Raw genomic sequence first — 24,761 nt, 5'->3', positions numbered from 1 at the left:
CTCTTCCCCACCCCCAACCAAAAAAAAAAAAAAAAAAAAAAAAAAGAGAAAGGAGAGAGAGTTCTTTGTCAACTCTGTCATTCATTTGGCCCAACCAAATTCTCTTAGCCAATATTAATAGCTTCATATAGAAATCATCAACAAGGTCAGGACAAGCTTCTCTACTGAACCTGCAGCTGCAAAACAAGATTATCAGTATAAACAGACAAATGAAACTACTCTGGTAATGTTCTGTATACACTTACAGTCACCAGAAGAAGTGCAATACATTGAACTAAAAGACACTGACCATGCAAAATTTTATTTCTAACTTCTAACATCCAGTATTTAATTAGAACCCCCAGAAGGACCAGAATGTATACGTTTCCAGCTTGCTCTGTAAGAAATTCAGAATAGGTTTGGAGCCTTGGACCTAGGTTCCTCTTTTCATCCTTTCTACCACCAGTCTTATGAAAAATTGATCAAACATAACATTGAGAAAAAAATCAGGCAAACATAAATTTGACAATGTCCAGTTTCATGCTATGTATAACTTATGAGAGAGCATGACCCCTGTGCATGAGCTGGAGACACGAGAGTAGATGAAAAAAACATCATGGGGGCAGAATTTTCACATCTCATAGGGGATCAGGCACTCATTTTGAAACCTCTCCCCCCTTCCCTTTCACCTACCAAGGTGTCTGGACATTGGATTGCCCACAGAATGACGAAGTCAACCTCCACATATCAGCCATCTGGGAGGGACAGAGGTTACCTGATCCAGTAGATCTTATTTACAGCTCATGATATGGTTCAAGACCACACAATTGGCATTGTACCCATTTCAATCTGACAATTGGCTAGATTATGGACTTCCTTTAACTATTGCTTGTCGGTTAAGGTGTCAATACAGACATCCTCATATATCAAGTACCCAATGATTTGATATTTTAAATTATGGTTCATTACATGTGTAAGTTGGTCTTGTTTAAAATTTATTGTCGGTTTTTTGGGATTTGGGGGGGGGGGGGGGGGGGAGAAGAAAAGAGCCTCTCTGAAAATCATCATAGTATACATTATCTAAGTACCTGTGAACCCTGGAACTGTTTCATCCACGTGAAATATTTGTGTTCTCATTGCTGGTTTCTTGCAGTCTTGTGCCACCCATTGGTGTCAGATTAAGTTCCTCCTCTCTTGGCTGTTGAACCTGTTGTGCATCTCTAACATTTTGCATAAGTGCAAGCTGTATAATTCGGCTTCTTCTCCATCTAAGGAACTCCATAATTAGAGTATATATGCTGATTGCAATCCCAAACCCAGTGAATGATGAAAGGAGGACTGAAAGAATTGGATCAACATTGAGCTGTAATTTTGGGGACATCAAAAATGGAATTATTTGTGTTAAAGTGATGATAGGATTGTGACAATAAAGCATGGTGGAGAAATGCAGAGAAGCATTGATACAACTTACAACATTATAGAAGATATATGCAAACAGGATCACAGTTGCAAACTGGAATGATGCAAACACCCAAACATAGCTCGTGGTTACTGAAAGAATCAAAACAGGCAAAGTCTTAAGAGTCTACAATTCATGGGTTTAACATATGACATGTCAAAATGTAATACTCAATTAAGGAGCATGGAAAGGAGCAACCCTTCCTTCCTAGGGTCACTGCTCAATAGATCCTATTTAATAGATCTCCTAGTCCCAAAACTAACCCAGTGAAATATTATTAAGAATTCATCCTGTTTCATGCATTTTGTTAGTTAGAGAAGTAGAAAGACTCAAAGAATATACAGCATTTCTAAGTGCAAAACATCTAGAAGTCTCTCCTCAGGAGGCACCTTTTCCTTCATCCAGGTTGAGGGATCACTTGACAAAACAATACCATTGCTCGGTGGTTTCCCTCTAGATTGGCAATAGATATCCGTGTCCATGTCAGCATTCCCAGTTCTATGTCAGATGCATACCTTAAGATTTATTTTTTACATTAAATCATTTCTATTCGGTGAAACATAAATTAGATTGAAAGAAGAGATGAACATATGAGTTGCAACAAAAAAGCTCAAGATAGAACCCTGAGATATGCAATACTGGCTCAAAAGCACGTTTCTGATGTTCAGTTCATGATTGGCACAAACATTTGCATACCAAGACTTCCATTCATCAAGATATTCAGCACAGATGCCAAATTTCAGGACCTAAGAAGATTTAAATTTCTGAAAATCAGACAAGAGATGGGCTCCTTTTCTTTCCCATGGAGCATCGGCTGTAGCCTGTAAGGATGAAGATTCCATAGGCCCAATCATAGCAAAAATGCATAGACAGCTGACCAACCACCAAAGCAGCCATTTAAAAATAACAGGGCTATCCAGATACATTCTACACAAACTCATCTCAAAGGCCTTTCCCCAACTGAATGTGCTCAACTATATGTATCCTGTTTTGCATTCAAGTTCATTTCTAAAGCTATTCTTCTTGTCAGCCAAAGTCATTCATGTCTCTTCTCACCACTTTTCCCCACATCATTTGGAACAGATATGTGAGTTTCTTTCCTTTTACCGGTTTACACATTATTCGGAATAAATCACTATTCCTTTCCAGTGAAAAGAAATGAGCAATGACATGCACTCCTTTAGTTTTATGGAACTCAAATAATGCAACCTGATCTGACAAGTGATGATACATCTAAAGAAAGCATGCTGGTGAGCCTCCAGCATCGGTGCTTTCCAGTTCCCTAATAACACAGATACAGGGAAGCGTTTGACATGCCTTACCCATTGTCGAAGCTATCATGGATGAAAGGAGACCTAAAGCACAAGAGAAAGGCAGTGATATGGCAAGAGCACGAGAGCCCAATGCAGAGACCTGATTGTATAAGAAGCATTGACAAAAATAAGAGATTAAACAAAAGATCTGGAAAATAAAACCACACATGGAAAAGTTATGTGCTGAATATGGATTACACAATAGAAAACTCAAAATGTATGAATGCTTTGTTTGTGGAAAAAGAACTACAAATGGAAAAGTTATGTGCTGAATACGGCCTACACAATAGGAAACTCAAAATGTATGAATGCTTTGTTTGTGGAAAAAGAACTATCAAAGCAGCCTATGATCATAAGAATCATTGGGCAATCTCAGAATAACAACTTTAACTGTATATGGTTCCATCTGGAATAATTCCCAGAATTATTTGATTTCCCTCATTGAAACTTCAGTAAATATCAAAACCATAGTTGACAAGGCATCACCTAGGCATCACTAAGGCACTGCTTAAGGATCCAGGCTGATTTATAGGGACAAGGCGAATGTCACCTTATTGTAGCATAGGGCACTTTACACTAGTTTAATTGGTATTGGACCAAAATCTGGCACAAACTTATGCCAAATATCATATAAAAACCTATTTTTATATTTAATATTTCCTTTACTTGAGATATTAATCATAAATAAGAAATTATCTTCTATTTGAATCCAATAAAAATAGTTAAAAAATCAAATTCCAAATAGATAAAAAGGTCAACCCCCAGGTATGGTGTATTTATGTTAGAGGAAAGGAGAAGGGAGATGCATACTTAAATCGCTGTACTTGCCTCGACACTGTCTAAACGCTTCAACTGCTCTCAAACACCTTGCATCGCCTAGCACCATGACAACTATGATCGCAACCTTGACAATGGGATTCATTGGGTGGTAGTCCCAGGTGCCAGATAAAGGTTCATATTCATTTGGACTATACTTACCAATTAAAGCACAATGACGTTTGCTAGGATACCTAGAGATAGATAATATGATTTTGGACTAGATCCATACAAGAGGTGACTAATGACTGAGTGAATCCAATCCATAAAAACGTGACGCCCCACAACCCATGAAATAGTCTTGGAATGCACCATGGAAACCTCACTGTATACGCACACAAATGCAAGGTAAGTAATTTACCAGCAGTTGCTCCAGAAACAAGAAATAGGCAAGCATGCTGACCATGACAAGAATTGGTACATCCTGCCATACCCTGTTATACATAAAAATAGGGGGACAGCTTAGCTTTATGAACAAAATGGAATAGGGTATTGATAAGGGCAAGAAGTAATTGCAGAAGTTTTACTCAACAAAAATGCAACAGCTAAGCCAATTATGAAATGGTGCATGCCAGAAAGTTTTTAGTATCTAAATTTGAGTCAACCTAGAAGCTCCCATTAAAAGTGAAATACATCAATCAATTCTGGTGGTTTATTCATTACAAGAATCAGTTTTCTCGATGACAATGGTAGAGTGTATACATAAAATAGGCAAATCCTCTGAAAATATTTGTTAAATAACCTTGCTTCCTATCAAAGTCAACAATATTTGTATAGGATGATCTAGCATTATTTAGGATAGAAGTGATGATTAGTTAATACTTTGTCAAACGGGTCAAGCAAGGAACAAGGGTGGAACCACAGTTGGATTACTTATATGAATTTCCAGTGCTTAAATAGATTGGAAAAAAATTATGGTACATGGAGAAATGAAGCTTGTCTAAACAAAGCATCTCTCTCCAGAATTTGTGCTGTCTTCAAAATAGTTTCTTTAGTATGTTTAAATGCTTTAGCTTTCTAGAAAGTGCAGTCCACAGTAATGGTCTGACTTCCTATGCAAATTTGATTTATCCCAGTTAAACTGTCTGTACAATGTTTGTTTAGACGACTTTTTAAAAATTTTGAATCTGTTAAGAAAAAGTAAGTTGATTTTTAGAGTTTATTTTAGGAAACAAAGACTATCTGGGAGCATGACTTTTGCAGCCAGGCACAGCATGGGGCGAAATGACTGCCCCACTCCTCCATGAATGGCGGAAGTTCCATATATGTGTTTGTAGGTACAGATTGCAACTGGAAAATCATTAATTCCAAACTGCACTATGGAGTGAGACTTCTTTTAGGATTAGTGCCCTATAAACTGCACTAGAATCCTCTGTTTACTCAGCTCTCAGCTCTATACCTATAAGGGGTTCATTTGACTATAAGAAGGCTGTGTGGTCAATCCAGAGATGTATGAAGGGATCTCTGGATTTGCCAAAATTTAGGGCTCCAACATCATGTGGCCAGCCTAACATTCCTTTTTTGGTATTTCCTATGGTATAACAGTGGTAATGATTTCGACAAATCTTTACTATATTAAAAACAGGGTGTATACAGACTAAAACATGACACCTACATCAAGGCTGGGATATCTACTCATGGGAAATTTTGGGTTCACGACCAAGGAGTGCACTTTGTTTTGATTTGCTACCATGGAGTAATGATAATAGGTTACTTTGCACCATTGTGGCATTGTGGTATTGTGAACAAGTTCAAGTCGGGAACACCCTATCTGCGAAGCGGGGGTAAGTTTGCATACATTATGACCCTTCAGATCCTGCAGTGGCTGGAGCCTTGTATACCGAGTACACCGTTTTCCATGGCCATGCCTGTGAGACTCCTAGTGCATGCCTTATCTCAAATGTAAGAACTGATATTCCAACAGATGTCCAGGTGTGCATCCAGATAGATACTTCATAAAAACTAAGGCAGATCTTAAGATTCTATAACTTCTAAAATCACTCATATACTCTAAACTAAGTACTCAGCGACTTCAAGAACTCAAGATCTACAGTTTTACAATCTTTGGAATACTGATGTTTTGTTATGAAATTTCAAAGTTGACTGTCTCTTTGAAAATGCATTTCTATGATTCTGGATGATTTGTCTCCCTGAACTAACAAGGGATTATTTAGAGCAACACCTTGGGAATTTTTCTCCATAAAACTAACTGAAAAACCTTAGTGTCTCCTGATTTTGGTGCTTGGTTATTTTCAGATGACTTCTGAAGTTAGTAATACAAAACTGTACAAGAAAGATACCATGGACAATCATATTAGGATTCCAAAAAAATAATTCAGATGCAAAGAAAAACACCAAAAAAAAGGACTTGCTGGGAATAATAGACACATTGTAACACTCTAAGACTTTGGATTCCTTCATCTACATTTTAGGCTTCTCCAACTTATAGCTGAAGCCTTTGGGTTGGATGTTCAATATGGCATCAGAGCGCTGCACAGTGTTACCTAAAATAGATGTCACAGATGCTACATGTACTGTGAGTCTGTGACATTTTTTTTCTCTTTTGGGTGTCAATACTGCCACCTCAATGAAGAGCAGAGCAACACAAAAGAGGGTTATTTATGGAAAACTAAAGGACCTTGCTTGGCTTCATATTCCAGTTAGGCTCTCCATGAAATAGCTCAGACTTTTAAATTGGAGACTTCAATAAAACTGTATAACCAAGAAGTGGAGATCAAACACAAAAGTCATCAAGTTCAGAATTTGAGGAACATGTGAGATTTTAGACTTTTAGTACATAACTTTAAGCAAAATTCTCAGTGAAGCTTTAGAAAATTGAGATCTTATCTTCACTACGATTAAACCAAATGCCAAAAAACCAAAAATCTTTGCAATTTTCAGGCAAGTGCTGTCAGAAATTTTAAAATATAGATAATTAGATCTTGATGTGACTGTCATGTTATGATCAGTTAATGTCCTATAGCTTAAGTTTTCAAAAGGAAGTGGCCAAGGTTCTTTTGATCACCTGTATGGAGGAGCCGGCCTTTGCTCAGGTATATTTGGCGACTGCTGACTTAAGGCCTGACCAACCTGTATTCTCAATAATGTTACTGGTAGGTTTGTAACATCTCGCTTGCAAACATCACATGTCTTGTTACCCTTGATGCTAAACCATTTCACAGCACATTCTTTGTGAGCAAGTGCAAGGTCTCCTTTGCAACTACACTCCATCTTAAGAGCTTCACCTCCTTCCGCAAGCTCAGCCAAACAAATTCTGCAGAGGGCTTCTTCTTCAGGGATATCTTTTCCACCATGTTCCATATCTATAATAACATGCAAGAACCATAATTATTACCATGATAACAGAAGATTGTCTATGAATAAAGAGGAAGTTCATATGGACAGAGAATCTATGGCAGACATTTCTATGTTCACTAATAAAAAGCTATGTCAACCAGGCTAAAAAGAAAAGGGGGGGGGGGGGGGAGGGAGAATGAATAGTAATTAGTAACCAAAGAATTATCCATAAAGTGGGGTTTACACAGTACAAAACATTCAATTGGCAAACTAGTGGGTAAAAACTATAATGCACCAGTCTGACAGCAAAAAGGAGGCTTTCAGTTGTATATGGCCCCTTCATAACATTTTTCTAATGATGGACAATACAAATCTTCGATAACAGCTATTAGGTATGAAACCATACAAAGCTCCACGTAACTGATAGCAATTTTAACCCTGCTTAATGGCAGTTATCACGAGTTTAGAACAATTATATTGTTTACTGGTTGTATTAATAAATAAATAAATAAATAATTTGCAAGACAAACCTTAGAACACAAAAATGATTTAAGCAAAAGACATTCTACAATACAAGATAATAGAGGCTTTTCTTGACTCTTTTTTTTTCTTCTTCTTCTTCTTCTTCTTTTTTTTTTTTTTTTTTTGTTAGTTGTTGTTGTGGGGGGGGGGGGGGCCGTTTGAAAAAAGATGGGACTATACAACAACAACAAGCCTTGTCCCATCCAAATGGGGTACACCACATGGATTGTTGCCTTCCAATCACTCTATGATAGAAGGTCTAAGCCATGCATATCCTTTCTCACCACTTCCATTAAGGTTACCTTAGGTCTGCCCCTAGTTCTTCTAATTCCTTCAATCTGGATTAGATTGCCTCTCCGAACATGGGCATTTATAGGCCTCCGTTTAACATAGTTGTGCCACCTCAGTTGACTTTCTCATAGGTTATCATTTACCGGAGCTACTCTCAAACCACTCTAAGATGTCATTCCTTATCTTTACCTTCCTAGTTTTGCCACTGATCTATCTTAGCATCCTCATTCTGCTACAGTAAGTTCATCTATATGATGTTTTTAATAGCCCAACACTCTGCACCATACATCATAGTTAATTGTTCCTAACTTCCTATAGAATTTCCCTCTAAGCTTTGAAGGAATACATTGATCACACAAGACCCCAAATGCACCTCTCCACTTCATTCGCCTATTTTAATTCTTTGGGAAACATCATCTTCTATATCACCTTCTTCTTCTTTTTTCCTTTTTTTCATAACCAAAGTTACACACCACATATTTCTAGGTCAATAAAGACCATATGAAGATCTTTCCTATATTGTCTATACCCTTCCATAAGTCTCCTAAAGAGGAAACTATATTATTTTTTTTCTTTCTACACACCATTAATTTAGACCTTGATTCAGAAGGGGTGGCGTTAGCAAAGCTACACAAAGAAGCTGTGAACAAATGGTGAAAAAACATATATGCACAAGTAAGAATTTACGTGATTCCCATGAAGGCTACATCCACAGTGATTAGGTTTTCACTATGAAGATGACAAGAAACAGAGTACAGCCCTAGAAATTGTTTTCTGCCCACATCTCTAACAACTAAGAGACCACTTATAATAGAACAGGTGAAAACCCTACTACAAGAAAAAGCCCAGAACGCCCCTGCCTCCGAAAAAGCTCGAAAAAGAAAAGGTGGAACACCAAGAAGTTTGGTGCCCAAAACCTATCATTATGAAAAACTCAAAATTCTGAACATTACCCAATACCTAGCCACCGATAGTCAACACTGAAAAATGGCCTGGATGGGTTTAGGCCCTGAAATGGGCCCTGGAATGATATACATGCAATTTGTTTTTGCTAAATATGGGAAACTATATTAAATTTTAGACTTCTTGGGATGCTTCTTTGACTACTGCCTTGATAGATTCCCATTGTTTACGTCATCTTTATTCTTACTTTTCTTATCCCTTTCACTTCCTTACCTATTTCCTTGTTGGATCCATGTAGCCAACTCCCTTTTAGTTGGGACGAGGTAATGATTGTTTTTGTTGTGGTTGTACTTACCTGGTTTCCTCAATAGGCAACAGTTGAACAAAGAAATAGCTAGCAACCACAAAGGGAAGGCAATAAAACCTCACAGAAAACGCATACAGAATTTCTGATGGTAACAGTAAAAGCAAGAGTCAGAAACGAAAATAACAATGTGATTTTGGAAATTCTTTAACAGAACAAAAGATTACCATCATCTGTTGGTCCGTCGCTTGGTGAGGTGACGCCAACAGTTGCAGGAGAAGTAGTTGCTGAGATTACACGGATTACAACACCACCCACAGAATCTGACTCCCTTAAGTGTCTGGTTTTGGTGTTGTCTGGAACTGAGAATGAGCGTCTAATAGGATGAACTTTTGATTTCTGTAATAAAATAAAAATCGAATTTTTTAAGAGGCTAAGATAACATAGTAGGTAACTGAGAACAGAGCAAGATCTAATGGAAACAGCCCTCAGGTTCTTAACAACTGAGGATGAGAATGACCAAAACAAACTTACAGTAGTATTGCAAGAATCATCAGAACTTTTTTCCTGTACACAATCAGTCCCTGAATTCAGAACTGTTGAAGCTGGCAATGAGTTTGTTTCTTTCATAGATGATGAGGAAAAGAGCTTGATCAAAGAAAATGGTTTTGAACTAGAAGGTTTATCCAGAGATCCTTCTGACAGCAGTGTATCCCGGGACAAATTTTTATTCTTATAGCTCTGTTGTGGAAAGAGACCTCTAAAAGATGGTTTGGACTTTGCTGAACTTGATCTCGGAGGAAACCCTGAGTTTGTAGAGCTTTGATTTGATGTAGTAGGAATATCTATTTCAGTACAAATGAGCGATGAAACTTCTGAGGACCTTGCAGGTACTTGCAGTGAGAGATCTAGCCTTCTTAAATGCTGAACTGAGGAAACCTCTCCATTTATTTGATTTTGGTCAATTTCCTACAAATTTCATCAGAAACCATTGAAGCATATACAACATGTATTAAGCTAGAAACAGTAAGAACACAAGGTTAATGCATGCGAGAAGAAAAAATAATCCTTCCAATCCTCAGTTAATTTTTTTGAATTTTCCTTTGATCCAATACAGCACTTGTATGTCAATATTTATGCAATAACTATGCAATCAAATTGGATTGTTTCGCTAGCAGCAATAGAGCACTGCAATTAGGTCTTCTATTTAAACAAAAATTATGCCACAATAAAATAACAAGGATGCAATTGAGATGCTAAATTAGCATGGGCATTCACATGAAAGCTCCAAAAAAGTATAGAAACTCAACATTATGCTGGAGTTGAAGTTCTTCAATGTAATCATAGGTACTTAGTTTTATCAGATCAAACTGGGCCTTAGTTTTGGTAAATGAGTCAAATAAACTGTTAAGAGAATATCTAGCATCCAAAATCTAGGGGAGAGTCAAGTAAATCAAATAAAACTACAGTTCCCATCTGCTAAGGAGAAGTGTGTCCAGTATCAGTAGTAGCCGATGATGGGCTACTTTTGTAATTGTAACTTAGTAATTATGCTTGTATAAGTCTTTACTGATATATGTTTTAGCTACCGATTAGAAGTACTATTCTTTCTTCCCATTGAAAGCTCTTGATGCAGGTCCAGCACCAAATTGACCGACTTCCTTTTGAAATCAACTTATGGTTGATAGGTATGGGTGTTGGGCCTTTCTTTAGCAGGTTTATGTGGTCATGGACCAATTCTATGGCTCATAAGTTTAATGCTTAGGCCAAGTACAAAAATGGCTTTCTTTTTTTTTTGGATGAATAAATAATTATATTTAACAACAAGAAAGAAGAATACAAGGTCTTTAAGCAGAAGACCAAAAAGAAGAGCTAAGGCCCCAGGAAACAACAATAAGCCTGTTCCTTGGGGAATCATCAATAGGGGGGTGGGGGATAGCTAACAGTCTAGAAGAAACATCAAAATAGATGGCATTGCAAATCCTATCTTGGAGGTCCATCTTTTAAGATTGTGTTCCCACCAAAGGTAATGGATAGAGGCACAATACACTAGCTTACCAATCTGATCGCAAATGGAGGTTCCTGTAAAGTTTCTCAAAATCCAGGGCCAATCACGGGTAAACTCGAAGGAACGCCTTGAACGAGGCCAAATGGAAGCTAGGGCTTTCCCCCAAATCGATCTGGAGAAAGGGCAAGAAAAAAGAGGTGATCAAGGTCTTCCAAACCATTCCAACAAAGGATGCAACTGAGGCTAACTAGGATATGGCGGCCAATAAGGAAGGATTGGGTGGGGAGAGCAAGGTTAAGGGCTCTCCAAAGGGTTAGGGAGTGATAGGGGATGAAGCTTTTGAATCCGACCAAAGGAGGCTAGGGGGGCTTGGGGCTGTGGGAGCGGAGAAGGTTCCAAGTTGAGGATGTGTAGAAGGTTTTGGTGGGGGAAGGCAACCAAACAGTTAGGTCACGAGTGGAACTAAAGATAGGTGGAGAGACTCCCAAACCTGTGTGAGAATGGGAAGGGGCACAGGGGCCCAAATGCCATTTGAGATGAAAGTAGACAGGGGAGTGGATTTGGGGATACGGGTATCATAGACAGTGCAGGGACCGAAATGCTTGAAGAGAATTCCCATCCGATGCCACGGGTCTAGCCAAAAGGAAGTAGAGGAGCTGGAAGCAATGGAGGTGAATATAGGAGAGATGGCGCGGGGACGCATCAAAAGAATTTTCCTCCAGACCCATGAAGGATTAGAAGGCATTGAAGCAATCCAGAAGGAATCGGATCGAAGGAGGTAAGAATAGACCCACTTAAACCAAATGGAATCATGCTTTGAGACAATTTTCCAGATGAGTTTGAGAAGGCAAGCCATGTTAACATCTGAGATCCAGTGGATCCCAGGCCTCCTTCAGAGGTGGGACGGTAAAGGGACAACCAACTAACCGGATGGATGAAGGGAGAGGATTCCTGCCCTTTCCACAGAAAGGCACAAAATAAGGACTCCATGGCCTGGATTGTCGATTTGTGGATGGAGAAAATTCCGCACCAGTAGAGGTAGGAGGATTGGAGAACAGAGCGGATGAGGACCACCCTACTAGCAAAGGATAGAAGCTTACCTTTCCAGAGCTGAAGCTTATTACGGATATGATCGAGCATAGGGAGGCAGTGGTGGCAAGTGAGTCTACCAAGGATGAGAGGAAGACCTAGGCAGACCACAAGAAAGGAACTGGGCTTAAATCCCAAGAGCTGGAGAAGGGAAGCATGAAGCTGATTAGGAACACAGGAGAGATGGAGAGTGGATTTGTCAAGATTGATAGGGAGGCCTAAGAGGGATTCGAAAAGTGAGAGGGCCGAGAGGATGGAGTATATGGAAAGGTAGTCCGCTTTAGAGAAGTTGATGAGATCATCTGCAAAAGTGAGGTGGGTGAGGTTTAGGGACTTGCACTTGGGGATGGGAAAGATGAGAAGTTGGTCAGTTTTGGATTGGAGGATGCATGAGAGGATCTCAAGGGCTAGGGAGAAAAGAGAGGGGGAGAGGGGGCATCCTTGGCGAATACCCAACCGGGAATGAAAGAATCCAGCTGGGGAGCCGTTAGTAATGATGGAAAAACGGGGGGGTGGAGATATAGGTCTCAATCCATGTGGATGAAAGGAGGTAAACCCATGGAAGAGAGAATGTCATTGATGAAGTCCCAACAAATAGAGTCGAAAGCTTTGTGGAGGTCTACCCTAAGGAACATGGTTGGGGAGCGAGCGGATCTATCAAAGCCACGGACAATTTCGACGCAAAGAAGAATGTTATCCGTAATACTACGGCCCAAGATAAAAGCAGATTGATTTGCACTCACAAGAGAAGGTAAAGCCTTTTTTAGCCTATTTGCTAGGGACCTTAAAGATGAATTTGTAGAGAAGGTTGTAGAGGGAAATAGGATGGAAATCAGAGAGAGAGGAAGCTCCTTACTTCTTGGGAATGAGGCAAAGGAAGGTCGGGTTGATGGAAGAGAGCTGGGAAGGGTTAAAAAAGAAACTACAAATGGCAAGAACAAGGTCTTCTTCAATGAAATCTTAGGAGGCAAGAAAGAAACCCATGCTGAAGCCATCAGGCCTCGGGGCTTTATTAGGCTTGTGGGATCGGATGGCCAAGAGGATCTCTTCTGTGGAATGGATAGCATTGAGAGAGGGGATGATAGCTGGGTCGATGAATTTATTGATGAGATTGGAGGGGAGGGGGGTGCAGTCAGGAAGGGAAGGCGGAGAAAGAAGGTTGGAGAAGAAATAGACAATCTCTTCCTTGATGCTTGGAAGCGCCCATTGCTAGTGATGAGGGAAGAGATGGAGTTGAAGTTATTCCAAGCTTTGAGGGACCGGTGGAAGTAGGCAGAATCGGAGTCTCTGAGTTCAAGCCACTTGATTCTAGCTTTTGCAGAGGAAGCTTTCTTCAGAGGAGAGGGATTTCTCATCTTCGGCAAGGTAGGGATTGGAGGGATCATTTTGAAGGAGAGATTGGGTGTGCTGAAGATTCGAACAACAGAAAGCGATTCTGGAAGAGATATTGCCAAAAGTATATGAGTTCCAAGAGTGAAGAGCTTCTTTGGTGTTGCGAAGCTTACGAGCAAAGGCAATAAGAGGGGGAGAGTGACAGTGGACAGGCTTGGCCCAAGCTTCAAGAACTATAGGCATAAAAGAAGGGCTTGAAATCCACATGTCACAGAATTTAAAAGGCTTCAGCCCAAAGGAAATGGGAGGGGAAAGGTGGACAAAACAGGGGAGTGGTCAGAAAGAATGGAGCTAGAGAAAGAGGCATGGGAGGGAGGGAAGGAGGAAAGCTAAGAAGCGTTAACTAGAAATCGATCAAGCTTAGATGCTATCCTAGGCGGGCCTGAATGGCGATTATGCCAAGTGAGGGGATGGCCGGACCATCTGAGGTCGGCGATACCCGAATCTTCAATGCAGGCATTAAAGTCTCCAACAGTGATAGGATCCTGAGTGGAGCCTCCAACATTGCTTGTGAGAATACCGGATGATATTAAAATTCCCGCCAATACCCCAGGGGAGATTGGGTGACAGAAAAGAGATAGAGCGGATATCTTCCCAGAGGGGAGCCCAGTCAGCAGCACGGTTGAAAACCGTTGATGACGAAGAGAAGGAAGGGGGGAGAGAGATTAGGGAGAATATTAAGATGAATGAGTTGGGGGAGGATCTAAGGAGGGAAATTTGGACTCTCGAAGGGTCCCAAAGAATCTAGATACAATCATTAATGGAGGAGGATGAGTTAGAGAGGAAAGACCAAAAGGGGGCAATTAGATGGGAATTCTCTAATTGTACATGGGTTTTAAGAAGGGCACAAAAAGGGACTTTAGTTGACTTGATGGTATTCCTAACCTCAGTTTGCTTTACAAGGGAATTGAGGCCCTTAATATTCCAAATAAAGAACTCAAACATTTGAGACATATGGGGTAGGGGCATCAACTTCGTTGTTTGGGGAAGGGCAAGGTGGCACTTGAGAAAAAGGGAGTCATGTGGGGAATTTCACACAAGGAGAGCCAAAAGGTGATGGAGTTTCAAAAATGTCGGGGTCAATAGAGGAGTTAGAGGATGGGGAGCTTGGTTCTCAGTTGCCAGGGGAGTTCTCAAGAGAAAAATGGTGGTCTGGCTCACGGGTAGAGAGGTGATTTTTTGAAGGAGAAAGGGGGTAAGGGGTGATGGGCCGAGACATGGGAGCAGTGGGTTGGGCAAGAGAAGAGAGGTTAAGGGTTTAATAGTGTTTGTGGGGAATGAGGGCCCATGGATAGGTATCGTTGGAGGCTCGAGGTTGGCGTGGAGGTTAAGCTCTTGAGAGTTGGGCTTAGGTAGGGAGAGGGTATTAAGGCTATTGGTAGAGAATTTAAGTGAAGTGGGCTTGGGCTTCGACGGGGTGAGTAGTTGGGGGAAGTTTTAGAGGGTAAGTGGGTTGGAGGCGGTGAGGGCACAGAAGGAATTTCGATTAAAGTTAAAGGGGCTAAGATGGGTTTTGCGGAAATGGGTTTGTCACAGGGCGAGAGGGGGTAAAAGGCGGAGGTTGCTAGGAAACAGAGACCAACGTAGAGGTTACCTTCAGGTTAGGGTTTTCGAGAATGGTATGGCGACTGAGCACTTTACCTAGAACTAGCTTTTTAGACGGTCGGATTTTCGTAGCGTAAGTGCAGAGGCTTTGGTGGCAGCAGCAAGAGTGGTAGAACAGTTTGCCTTTTTAATAGTTGCAGAGGAGACTTTCTGGTTTGCAGGTTGCAGGTCTCTACTGGCAAAATTGCAAAGAGGAGTAGCTGTTTCGGGTATGTTCCACAGGCTTGGGAGGTTGCGCATGTCGCTGGCGATAGACTTTTTCCTTTTCTTCTATTTCTTTGATAAGTATTGGTTGGAGGTGGCTTTGAGGCTTCAACTCTTTCGGTGACAGAATCAAGATTAGAGGTCTTCGAGACAGTAATTTTTTCCAGCATATCTAGAATTCTTTGAGGGGGTTCAGGAACCAAAGCCATCTTCTCAATTGAGGGCGAGTTAGTAAGCGGGGCCCCCGCGGGGGGCCGGCCCCCCCCCCCCCGCCCGCGCCCCGGCCGCCCCCCGCGCGGGGGGCCGGCGCGGGGGCGAGAAATCCACACAAATGCGAGCGTATAAAGTCTTTCCATCTTGAGAGTTTGGCTGTTGGATCGCAGGGCTTGTGAACCGGCAACTAGCAAAACTCGAGCATAGACCATGGAGAGACCGGTAGCAAAGCGAAGAGGCATTCTCGTGTCCAAACGACGAGCAAAGGCAGCAGTGTAGGGGAATCCAATTATACACTATAATTTGTTCATAACTCGGAAGTCGTCGCACGCGGCTAGGTATTGGTGGTGTTTTTGAAAGGGTTGTTGGGGAGTGGGGGGTGGGGAGGCGATAAATGACCTTCACGCCAAAGGGGCTTAGAAGCGGTGAAATCCACACAAATGCGGGTGTATAAAGTCTTTCCATCTTGAGAGTTTGGCTGTTGGATCGCAGTGGCTTACCAATTGCCGACCCAATTCGACTGAGGCAATCACTATTCCAAAACTCGAGACATAAACCAAACTGATTCTTGCCAGCTTTTTGCTTAGGCACTATTGCCTCCCTTTTGCGCCGTATTGCCGCCTAGATGCTAAAGCATCCGCTTTTTTTACATTTTTAAATTTGTGCATATTATTTTTTTTAATCATAATTTATTCTACAATGCCGTATATAAATTTCAATATGTGAATCCATTTCGGAATCAAGGCCCAATTTGCAAATGAACTCCGAGGCCAAAATGCTCGTCGGCAACAGAATGTGAAGCATGAGCCATATTCAACATTGATAATCAATGAATCATTAAATAAACAATGACTTGAAAATCGGAATAATGAGATCTATTAATTTATCATGTCGGCACTGTTTGGTTAAAAAAAGGGGGAAATGGATACATCAATGCTAATTCCAATTTGTTGAAAACATGGACTGAGGTTTCCTAATTAGAATATTTTTAATTTGGATTATGTTTCCTCATATACGTAATTTTGTTTGCCCATTGAGACCGGGCCGCCGGCTCCGGAGCAGCCATATTCAACATTGATAATCAATGAATCATTAAATAAACAATGACTTGGAAATCGGAATAATGAGATCTATTAATTTATCATGTCGGCACTGTTTGGTTAAAAAAAGGGGAAAATGGATACATCAATGCTGATTCCAATTTGTTGAAAACATGGACTGAGGTTTCCTAATTAGAATAGGATTATGTTTCCTCATAAGTCTAGAGTTTTATTTCTATATTTCCTTTTCCTACTTAGTATAGGACTTAACTAGGTTGTAACTATAAACATCCTATTGGGGTCTTGTGAATAATATACTTTTAGATGAGCAATTCCTCACATTACAACATGGTATCAGAGCAAGGTTTTGTTTTCATCCTACAGAGGTGCTGTAGAATTTTTTTTTTGAAGTCGCTATTCACGTGTGTGTTTTCTTTTCGGGTATCATGGAACTATATATTAAGAGATTAAGTGCATGTCTAGGAAAATTTTGTTTAAGGAGTCCGGCATTATTGGGAGGCGTGGTGTGGTCTCTCCGTGCTTTCCTAGAAATTTCCTGGTGTACTTTGCTTCAACAATATACCAATTGGAGGTAACCTGAGGAGATATTCTTCACGTGAATTAGTAGGAGTAATTTTGAAAATATTTTAGGGACTTTTTCGAAATTTTGAAAAGGTTCAGGGATTTTTTTGCAATTTGCAACAATTATAGGGACTTTTTCGTAAATTTTGAAAAAGTTTAGGGACTTTTTTAATTTCTCCTTGCAATTATGGCTGGATCCCATATCTCCTTTATCTGGTACATCTGAAGAGTCTCCCATGTCTTCCATTCATAAGGATCGTGAGTTTTCTCCGCTTCAAATAACCACTGTGAAATTTAATGGGACAAACTATCTTAGGGTGTTGGTTACATGAATCCGAGATTTGAAATCCGGACATGATCGAGAATATACTCATTTGGTGTAAAATCTCTGGATTCTGAAACTGGATTCCTTTTTACACTAAACGTGAATCGAGATTTATGGGTAAAGGGTGAAATCCGGAGATTTCAAAAACTATACATTTGCACTTCACAAAACCACGCGCAAATAGTTTTTAGGATGAATCCATAGATTTCATTCCACAACCAACATCTATTTTATAATTATAACTCCTGGACTTGAATCTATAGATTTCAAATCTCGGATATTTGAAATCTCCGACTCTTTAACCAGACAGGTTATCTTAGATGATCTCGTTCAGTTTCCCTAGTTGTTGGTGCTCGTGGTCTTACTGGCCATCTTGATGGGATTTCTACAAAACCTTCCACACCTGGTCTACAACTTTCCAAGTGGTATATAGATGAATGCTTGGTCATGGGTTTTCTCTTCAACTCCATTTAATATAGCGTAGCAGAGAGTTATCTCCTCCTTCCTGATGCGGCAACTATTTGGAAAGTTACTAAAGATACATACTCCAAAGTTGGCAATGATGCATAGTGCTTTGAAATTAGATGGAAAATCAATCAGTTACAACAGAAGGACCACACTTTGTTTATTAAAAGAGATGGTTGCCACACTACTATAATTTTAGTATATGTGGATGATATTGTGATCAAAGGCAGTAGTGAGGATGAGATTTCAGCATTAAAGACTTTTTTGGGAACAGAATTTGAGATCAAAGATATGGGAAAACTAAGACGTTTCCAAGGTTTAGAATTGGCATATTCTACTAGTGGTGTATCTCTATCCCAGAGGAAGTATACATTGGATCTTCTTAAGAAATTTGGAATGCTAGGATGTAAGCCTGCTAAGACTCCTATTGAGCCCAACCTACACTTGAAGGCAAAGGAAGGAGAACCAGTTGACAAGATAAGGTATCAAAAATTAGTGGGAAAGTTGATCTATCTATCTCACACTAGACCTGAAATCACATTTGCAATTAGTATTGTTAGCCAGTATATGCATGATCCCTATTCCTCACATTTGGATGCCGTATATCGGATCTTGAGATACTTGAAGACTACTCCAGGAAAAGGAATTTTAATTTCAGCTCATGGACATTTGAAGATTGAGGCATATACAAATGCAGATTGGGCAGAATGTCCAGATGATAGGAGGTCTACCTCTGGGTATTGTGTATATGTGGGAGGTGACCTTGTGACTTGAAGAAGCAAGAAACAGGCTGTAGTTGCGGGGTCCAGCGCCGAGGCCGAGTTTAGGGCGATTGCTTAAGGCATTTGTGAGGTACTATGGCTTAAAGGGCTGCTTCAAGAGGTTGGGATAGATTTGGAAGTTCCTATACAGTTATACTCAGATAGTAAGCAGCAATCAGCATAGCTCATAACCCAGTACAGCATGATAGGACTAAGCATGTGGAGATTGACAAACATTTCATCAAAGAGAAGCTTGAGGCTGGGCTGATCCATATCACCTTTGTTACTTCAAACGAGCAACGGATTGATGTGCTCACAATGAGCTTGAGCACAAAGATATTCAATTATATTATGAGCAAATTAGGCATGATAAATATATATGCTCAAACTTGAGGGGGAGTGTTGAAAACATGGACTGAGGTTTCCTAATTAGAATAGGATTATGTTTCCTCATAAGTCTAGAGTTTTATTTCTATATTTCCTTTTCCTACTTAGTATAGGACTTAACTAGGTTGTAACTATAAATACCCTATTGGGGTCTTATGAATAATATACTTTTAGAGGAGCAATTCCTCACATTACAACACAATTTGAATATTATTCATGTATATTTAACAAAAAAATCATGTTAAAAATAATTCATGAGCCATATTCAACATTGATAATCAATGAATCATTAAAAAAACAATGACTTGAAATCGGAATAAAGAGCCATATTCATAAATGTGATTCTTTAATTTTTTTATTTTTTTTATTTTCATGAATGTGATTGTTGAATGTATGTTTAGTACTTTATTTTATTATAAAAAGTATTTGTATTAAAAAGTAGTTTAAAAGTAGTTAAATTAAAAATATTGACTAAACCGGTTTGGTCGCTTTATTGCCACCTAAGCACCGCTTAGTCGCCTAAATGCCAAGATGGAATCCCAATCGCTTTGGCCGCTTTAATTTAATATTTATCCCATATCTCCTATAGGATGGGCTATGTATGTATCTAGATGATCCTAAATATCATTTAAGAGTGTATGATCACTAATCATAATACCTTAACTTAACATTTTTCCCAAACACAATCATCACATCATAGCTAATATCACAAAGAACCCCCATATCCCATAACCAAATTTCAAGAAACCCTTCTTGGTGCCATATGAGTTGCTTCTCTTAGAAAGGAAAAATTGGCCCATTCACTTGCTACATCAACTCTTTACTCTTTTTTTCCATATTTTCTTGTTTCTTTTTGTTTTCTCTTTCTCTACAAAGGAAATGTATGCTCTTTGTAATCTTCAAACAGGACACCTTATTGACTTGCCTCCAAGTATGGATCCTGAAGTGTCATTAGGTGTATGCCTCAAGTATCTTCTTGATGGCACTATTGAGAGGCTCAAGGGTCTTTTTGTTGATAAAGGTCTCACTCAATTTTTTTTTTTTTATTTTTATTATCTAGAAACAAGCACCAAATTCATACTTAGCTAGGTGCGACAGTAAGGGTTGCTCCATGGTTCAAGCCATGGAAACAGCCTCTCTGCTGAAATCATGAGTTAGGCTCTGTACATTATTGTGGCAAGATCCTTGTGCGCTTGGTACACCCTTTATCTATCTTATCAGAAAGTGGAAGGAATACTGCTTACGCTGTCCCTCACATACTTTGTGCAACTTCTATGATGATTATGGCTGAGAGACTATAATGCTGACAACAATTTGTAGGGGCATGGTATAGATGTTCTATAAAGTTTTAAAAGTACTGACTTCCAATTAAAGAGATGTACAGTCCAAAAAAACACTGAACCAGTATACAGGAGAGTATATGTGGTTCAAAACTTGGAAACAGCCTTTCCAGAAGTAGGGAATAAGGCTGCATACATTTGTCCCTTCCAGACCGTAACAAGGTCCTCATGAAGCAGGATGTTATGTGATCTTATCTTGAGACTTTCTCACTTTTTGCTTGTGCTTGCCTCTATTCTATTACCATTCCCAATTTTTGCCTATTAATCTTGATTGGCCTCTGGTTGAATTTGACATAAGAAAATGTCTTCCTATATGCTAAAGAATTTGACATAAGAAAATGTATTTCTATATGCTAACTTACTTAAAATGATTTATATGAAGCAACTCTTTGGTATGTTGCTCAAGGGAAGAATGAACACAAAGTGTGTAAGCTTCAGAAAGCTATTTATGCCCTGAAGTAATCCCCATGAACATGTTTCAATAAGTTTAGCAAGTGGGTTACTAACTATGAGTCCTCATGGTGTTTTCCACGTCATCCTGTTTTGATTGTTGCCAAGGGTTCCAAGGTGACAATGCAAATTGTATGTTGAAGATATCATTCTCTTCAGGAAAGATTTTATCAAGTAAAGAAGGTTCAAGGCTTACTGATAACAACATTGTCAAACAAAGGACTTGGCTTCTCTTAAAATTGCCCTCAGGATAGAGAATGTTGGGATAAAAAAGGGGATTTACTCTGTCTCAACAAACATATGTTCTTGACCTTAAATGAGAGATTGATATGTTAGGTTCCAAGCTTGTTGATGCTCCTATTGATTTTTCTCATCAAAATCTTGGAATGTGTGATGAGGAATCGTTTGCTGATAAGCACCAACAGATCAGAGGCAAGAGGTCCACTGGAGCTTGGCCAACATCATAAGGTGGTGGGGTATTCTTCTTCAAACAAAAATGGTGACCATAGCTTCTACAAGACACTCAATTGGGGGGGGGGTCCAGCCATACCCTACCACTTACTTGAAACAATGACCAGATTCCTCTGTGGTAGTAATTGAAGAAGGGAGAGAGACTGCTGCTGAGACATCCACACAAATCTGAGCGAATGTTAGACGGTCCTTCATCTTGGTTCCGGCATCAGAAAACAAGGGAGTGCCCAGAGCAGGACCTACTATACTCAACCCTTAGCACACCAGTAGTGGAGGGGAGACCGAGAAAAGAGATCCAAAGGGGAAGAGAAGTATGGTCCTCTCAGTTTAACTGCAAATTTCGGTGCCAATTCCAAAGAAGGGTCTTTTCCAACATTCCAAGGCCCTCCCTCAAGGGCTCTGCACTTGTCTTCAGCAAAAAACTAGAACAGGAAGAGGCCATGATCGAGCAAATATGTCTTTAGGGAGCCCGAGGGCTTCCATTGTTTGGCTAGTAAAGCCTGAACAATGTGATAGGGAGATGCGGTCCAAGGAAATGGCCCACAAGACAGCCACTTCAGTAGGACACTTCATCATCAAGTGCGCCAGAGGGGCAAAAAGCTATAGGCTGGCCATCAACAATAGTGAGTGGGTTGACTCTTAGGGCAATACCAGCTCAAGAGGGATAAGAAGATGAGGTGAATAGGAAAGTATAGAGGGACGGATGGGAAGAGGGGGCAAAAGGGACCGCCAAAGGCAGAGGAAGAGGGAGGTTAGTCATTGGGCTTCACATCTTCGTCCCTTGACAATGTTGCATTCTCTTTAGATGGTAACAAATATTAGATTCACCTTATTCACCAACCAATCTCCTTCAGGGCTAAATCCATCTCTTTATTCCCCTTTGATTGCGGTCTGGGAACCGATTCTTGATCCTATTTCAGTGTGTGTGGGTGGCAATGACCATGGGCAGGATGCCTCTTGCAATACAAAGCTGGGGGTTCTTCTGACTTCAAGACCCCTTCTCCACTTTGGGGCCACAGGAGAAGTAGCATCCTACTAAAGGGCACCACCACATTGACGAAGACATTATTGTTGATATCAGATCTTCTAGGAAGAAGAAGAAGAAGAAGAATAGGAAAAATCAGTATCATTCTTTGAGCTTGTTTATGATCTTGGTCTCGGCCTTTAGTGCCTTTTTCTTTCTCTTTGTTTTGCGTTTTACTTGGGCCTTGTTGGCTTTGTTAGGGCTCTGCCCTTTGCTTTCTTGTGTTCTCCTCCTCCCCTTCTCTCCTTTTGTTTAATGAATTCTTTATTCATCCAAAAAGAAGAAAAGAGATCGGTTGGCCTATCTTCCAGTGATAAGCTTGAGTTTCAATTTTATTTGGTGTTATAAGTCAGTTCATGGAGAAACCCAAGCAAGCTCATCTGGAAGCAGCTTTTAGTATTTGGAGAAATTCTATAGCTGTATACTGGGTAATGACGTCATCATTTAAAGATCATAAGCATTGCAAAAGGAATACTTGATAAATCTTAAACTTTCAATTCTCTAAAACTACATTTTAATATAAGCATGTGCTAACTGAAACAACTAACACCTTTCTTCTGTGTACCCTACATGAACTTGGATTAATAGTTTTAATCTCTATATTTTCCTATTCTAACTGAACCAACTAATGCTTTCTTCTTTGTACCCCACATGCACTTGAATCAATTCCTTTGATTTCAAGAAGTTGCCCCAAAGCATGGCTTTAAGGATCACTAGTTAAGCAGATAATCGTAGCAGTATCAAACAAGAACAATCTAGCTTTTGAGTACTACATTGACAACTCATATAAAAACAAAAGGGCAAATCCAGTGCCAAAGTCTTCTGCACAAGCAAAGTCCATGTGGGGGGCAGCATTTTTGCTGAGGCTGTTTCAATTATTGACAATTTATATACACATTTTAACGAGCCCACTAGGAAAGAAAAGGGGGGGGGGGGGAACAACCATGAGAAAAGAAATAGAAGGAGAAACAATACAACAGTAATTTTTGTATCATTTACATATTGTTTTACTTTTGAGAAAGACAATTAGCATATTCCCAATTGTTCTTGTATCCCTATTTATTAGTTCTTCCTTTTCTTTTTGTTATTCTTGTTTTCAACAAATCTTAACATGTATGTGCCAATTTTGTCAAATATTTTCAGTGACCAAATCAGAATACTCCAAGTATATCCTGCGGCACACTTTTGTGCTACAGCCCTTCCAAAATGTACTGTAGGCCAAACTTTTTAAACATTATTTTATGAACTATTCAGAGTTGTAGCTTCCTTACTCTTTAATCTTTAAGGGAGTTCTTCTATTCCATCTGTTTTTTTTTTTTTTTTTTTTTTTGGGGGGGGGGGGGGTTTGGGGTGGGGGGATGGGGATGGGGATGTGGAGGGTCCGGATGCAGCCTTGCTGGACATTTTTAAAAGAAAACAAACATTACTCAAACAGAACATCCAGAGCTTCCAAAATGACCATGAAACCCAAAAAGCTACTCCCTGAAACTGATCTACATATCTGCTTTTAGAACATTCATTTTGGAGTTCTCTATACGCCTTGTGAAGATTCTCCTATTCCTAATTACTATTCAGACCTCTGCTGCTTATCTGATTGCTTCAAAAGATTGCATTTTCATCCCAGAATAAAAGTCTTATGCTTTCAAATAAACCAAGGGAACAATAGCAGCATCGCATGCATTCAGCCTCATTCTATCAATGTAACGAGATGCAACAAAAAACTACCATAGCATAACACGAAACATTTCACAGCAATCATCCATCTAACAACCCAAAAAGGACACCTATGATCTCGATTAACAAAGCTTCAGATAAATAAAACTCAATTTTATTATAGGCAACCAAAGAATGAAAAGAATACCCGCGTATCAGGAACATCTGGTGTTGAATCTTCAACAGGTTTCGATTCAGAAGTTGAAGCGTCCATTGAAACTCAGAAAACACAAACCCGAACGCCACGAATTAAATGCAACAATAAGAAGAAAATAATTTATGAAAAGGAACCCTAAATCATCTTCGATTCCCAAAAAGAACAAGGGTGCAAACCAGACAAGCAAGAGAACGAGTGAAGAACGCTTTAATGAGTAAAAAGCAACTGTAAGGGGCCTCTCAGAATACGACCATTATTAAAGTTGAAGAACCTAATTTTCCAATCTTCCATTATCACTAATCGAAAATTTACCCGCCAAGTTGTTTCTCCTTTCTTTATAGTCCGCGTTTGGAGACAGGACCGGATTTGATGGGTTGACGAAAAGGTAACGGTTGATGATTTGAAATATGGCGGCTGAAACTGGTTCTCGTATCAATTATTGTCCGTTATTCTTTCCACGTGGCAAAATATTTTATTAATAATAGTAATGAATAATTAATTTTTTGGGCAAGTGGATAATTAATTGGAAAAAAAAAATAGAAGGACAGCGAAATCGTGGTCAGTCGCCTCCACAAGAGAGTCGAACTGTTTCTAATATTTATGCTTTTGCTTTTTCATAATAATAAATAATAAAAAAAAAAAAATACAACT

At 39.7% G+C, this 24,761-nt stretch overlaps 1 protein-coding gene across 2 annotated transcripts; it reads right to left on the bottom strand.

The window, feature by feature from the left end:
- Positions 1-33: 33 nt before the first annotated feature.
- LOC149025857 (uncharacterized) lies at positions 34-24,459 on the bottom strand. 2 transcript variants are annotated; one of them, XM_089146066.1, is made up of 9 exons: positions 24,102-24,459; positions 9,419-9,853; positions 9,112-9,283; positions 6,593-6,890; positions 3,929-4,001; positions 2,761-2,851; positions 1,451-1,530; positions 1,068-1,342; positions 34-176 (listed from the first exon to the last, which is right to left on the bottom strand). In XM_089146066.1, the coding sequence occupies exons 1-8, from the start codon at positions 24,165-24,167 to the stop codon at positions 1,088-1,090; spliced, it is 1,470 nt and encodes a 489-aa protein (XP_089002192.1). In that variant the 5' UTR covers positions 24,168-24,459; the 3' UTR covers positions 34-176; positions 1,068-1,087. The 2 variants fall into 2 exon arrangements, with proteins under 2 accessions (XP_089002192.1, XP_089002193.1); XM_089146067.1 differs by having other exon boundaries at positions 34-170.
- Between the last annotated feature and the right edge of the window lie 302 nt (positions 24,460-24,761).

The sequence above is a fragment of the Hakea prostrata genome, chromosome 2, assembly GCF_041222555.1.
Source record: "Hakea prostrata isolate BN-2017 chromosome 2, UWA_Hpros_2, whole genome shotgun sequence".
Taxonomy (NCBI): domain Eukaryota; kingdom Viridiplantae; phylum Streptophyta; class Magnoliopsida; order Proteales; family Proteaceae; genus Hakea; species Hakea prostrata.
The sequence above is the reverse complement of the archived record's forward strand: the minus strand, read 5'-3'. Positions and strand labels throughout refer to the sequence as shown.

Bases quoted from the DNA above. Each gene is read 5' to 3' on its own strand.
- LOC149025857 (XM_089146066.1), bottom strand. From the start codon at position 24,167: ATGGACGCTTCAACTTCTGAATCGAAACCTGTTGAAGATTCAACACCA. The intron at 9,284-9,418 runs GTAAGTTTGTTT...ATTTTATTACAG, and splicing joins ATGATTCTTGCAATACTACT to AAATCAAAAGTTCATCCTAT. The intron at 1,531-2,760 runs GTAAGGCATGTC...TGATTCTTTCAG, and splicing joins CATGATAGCTTCGACAATGG to TAACCACGAGCTATGTTTGG.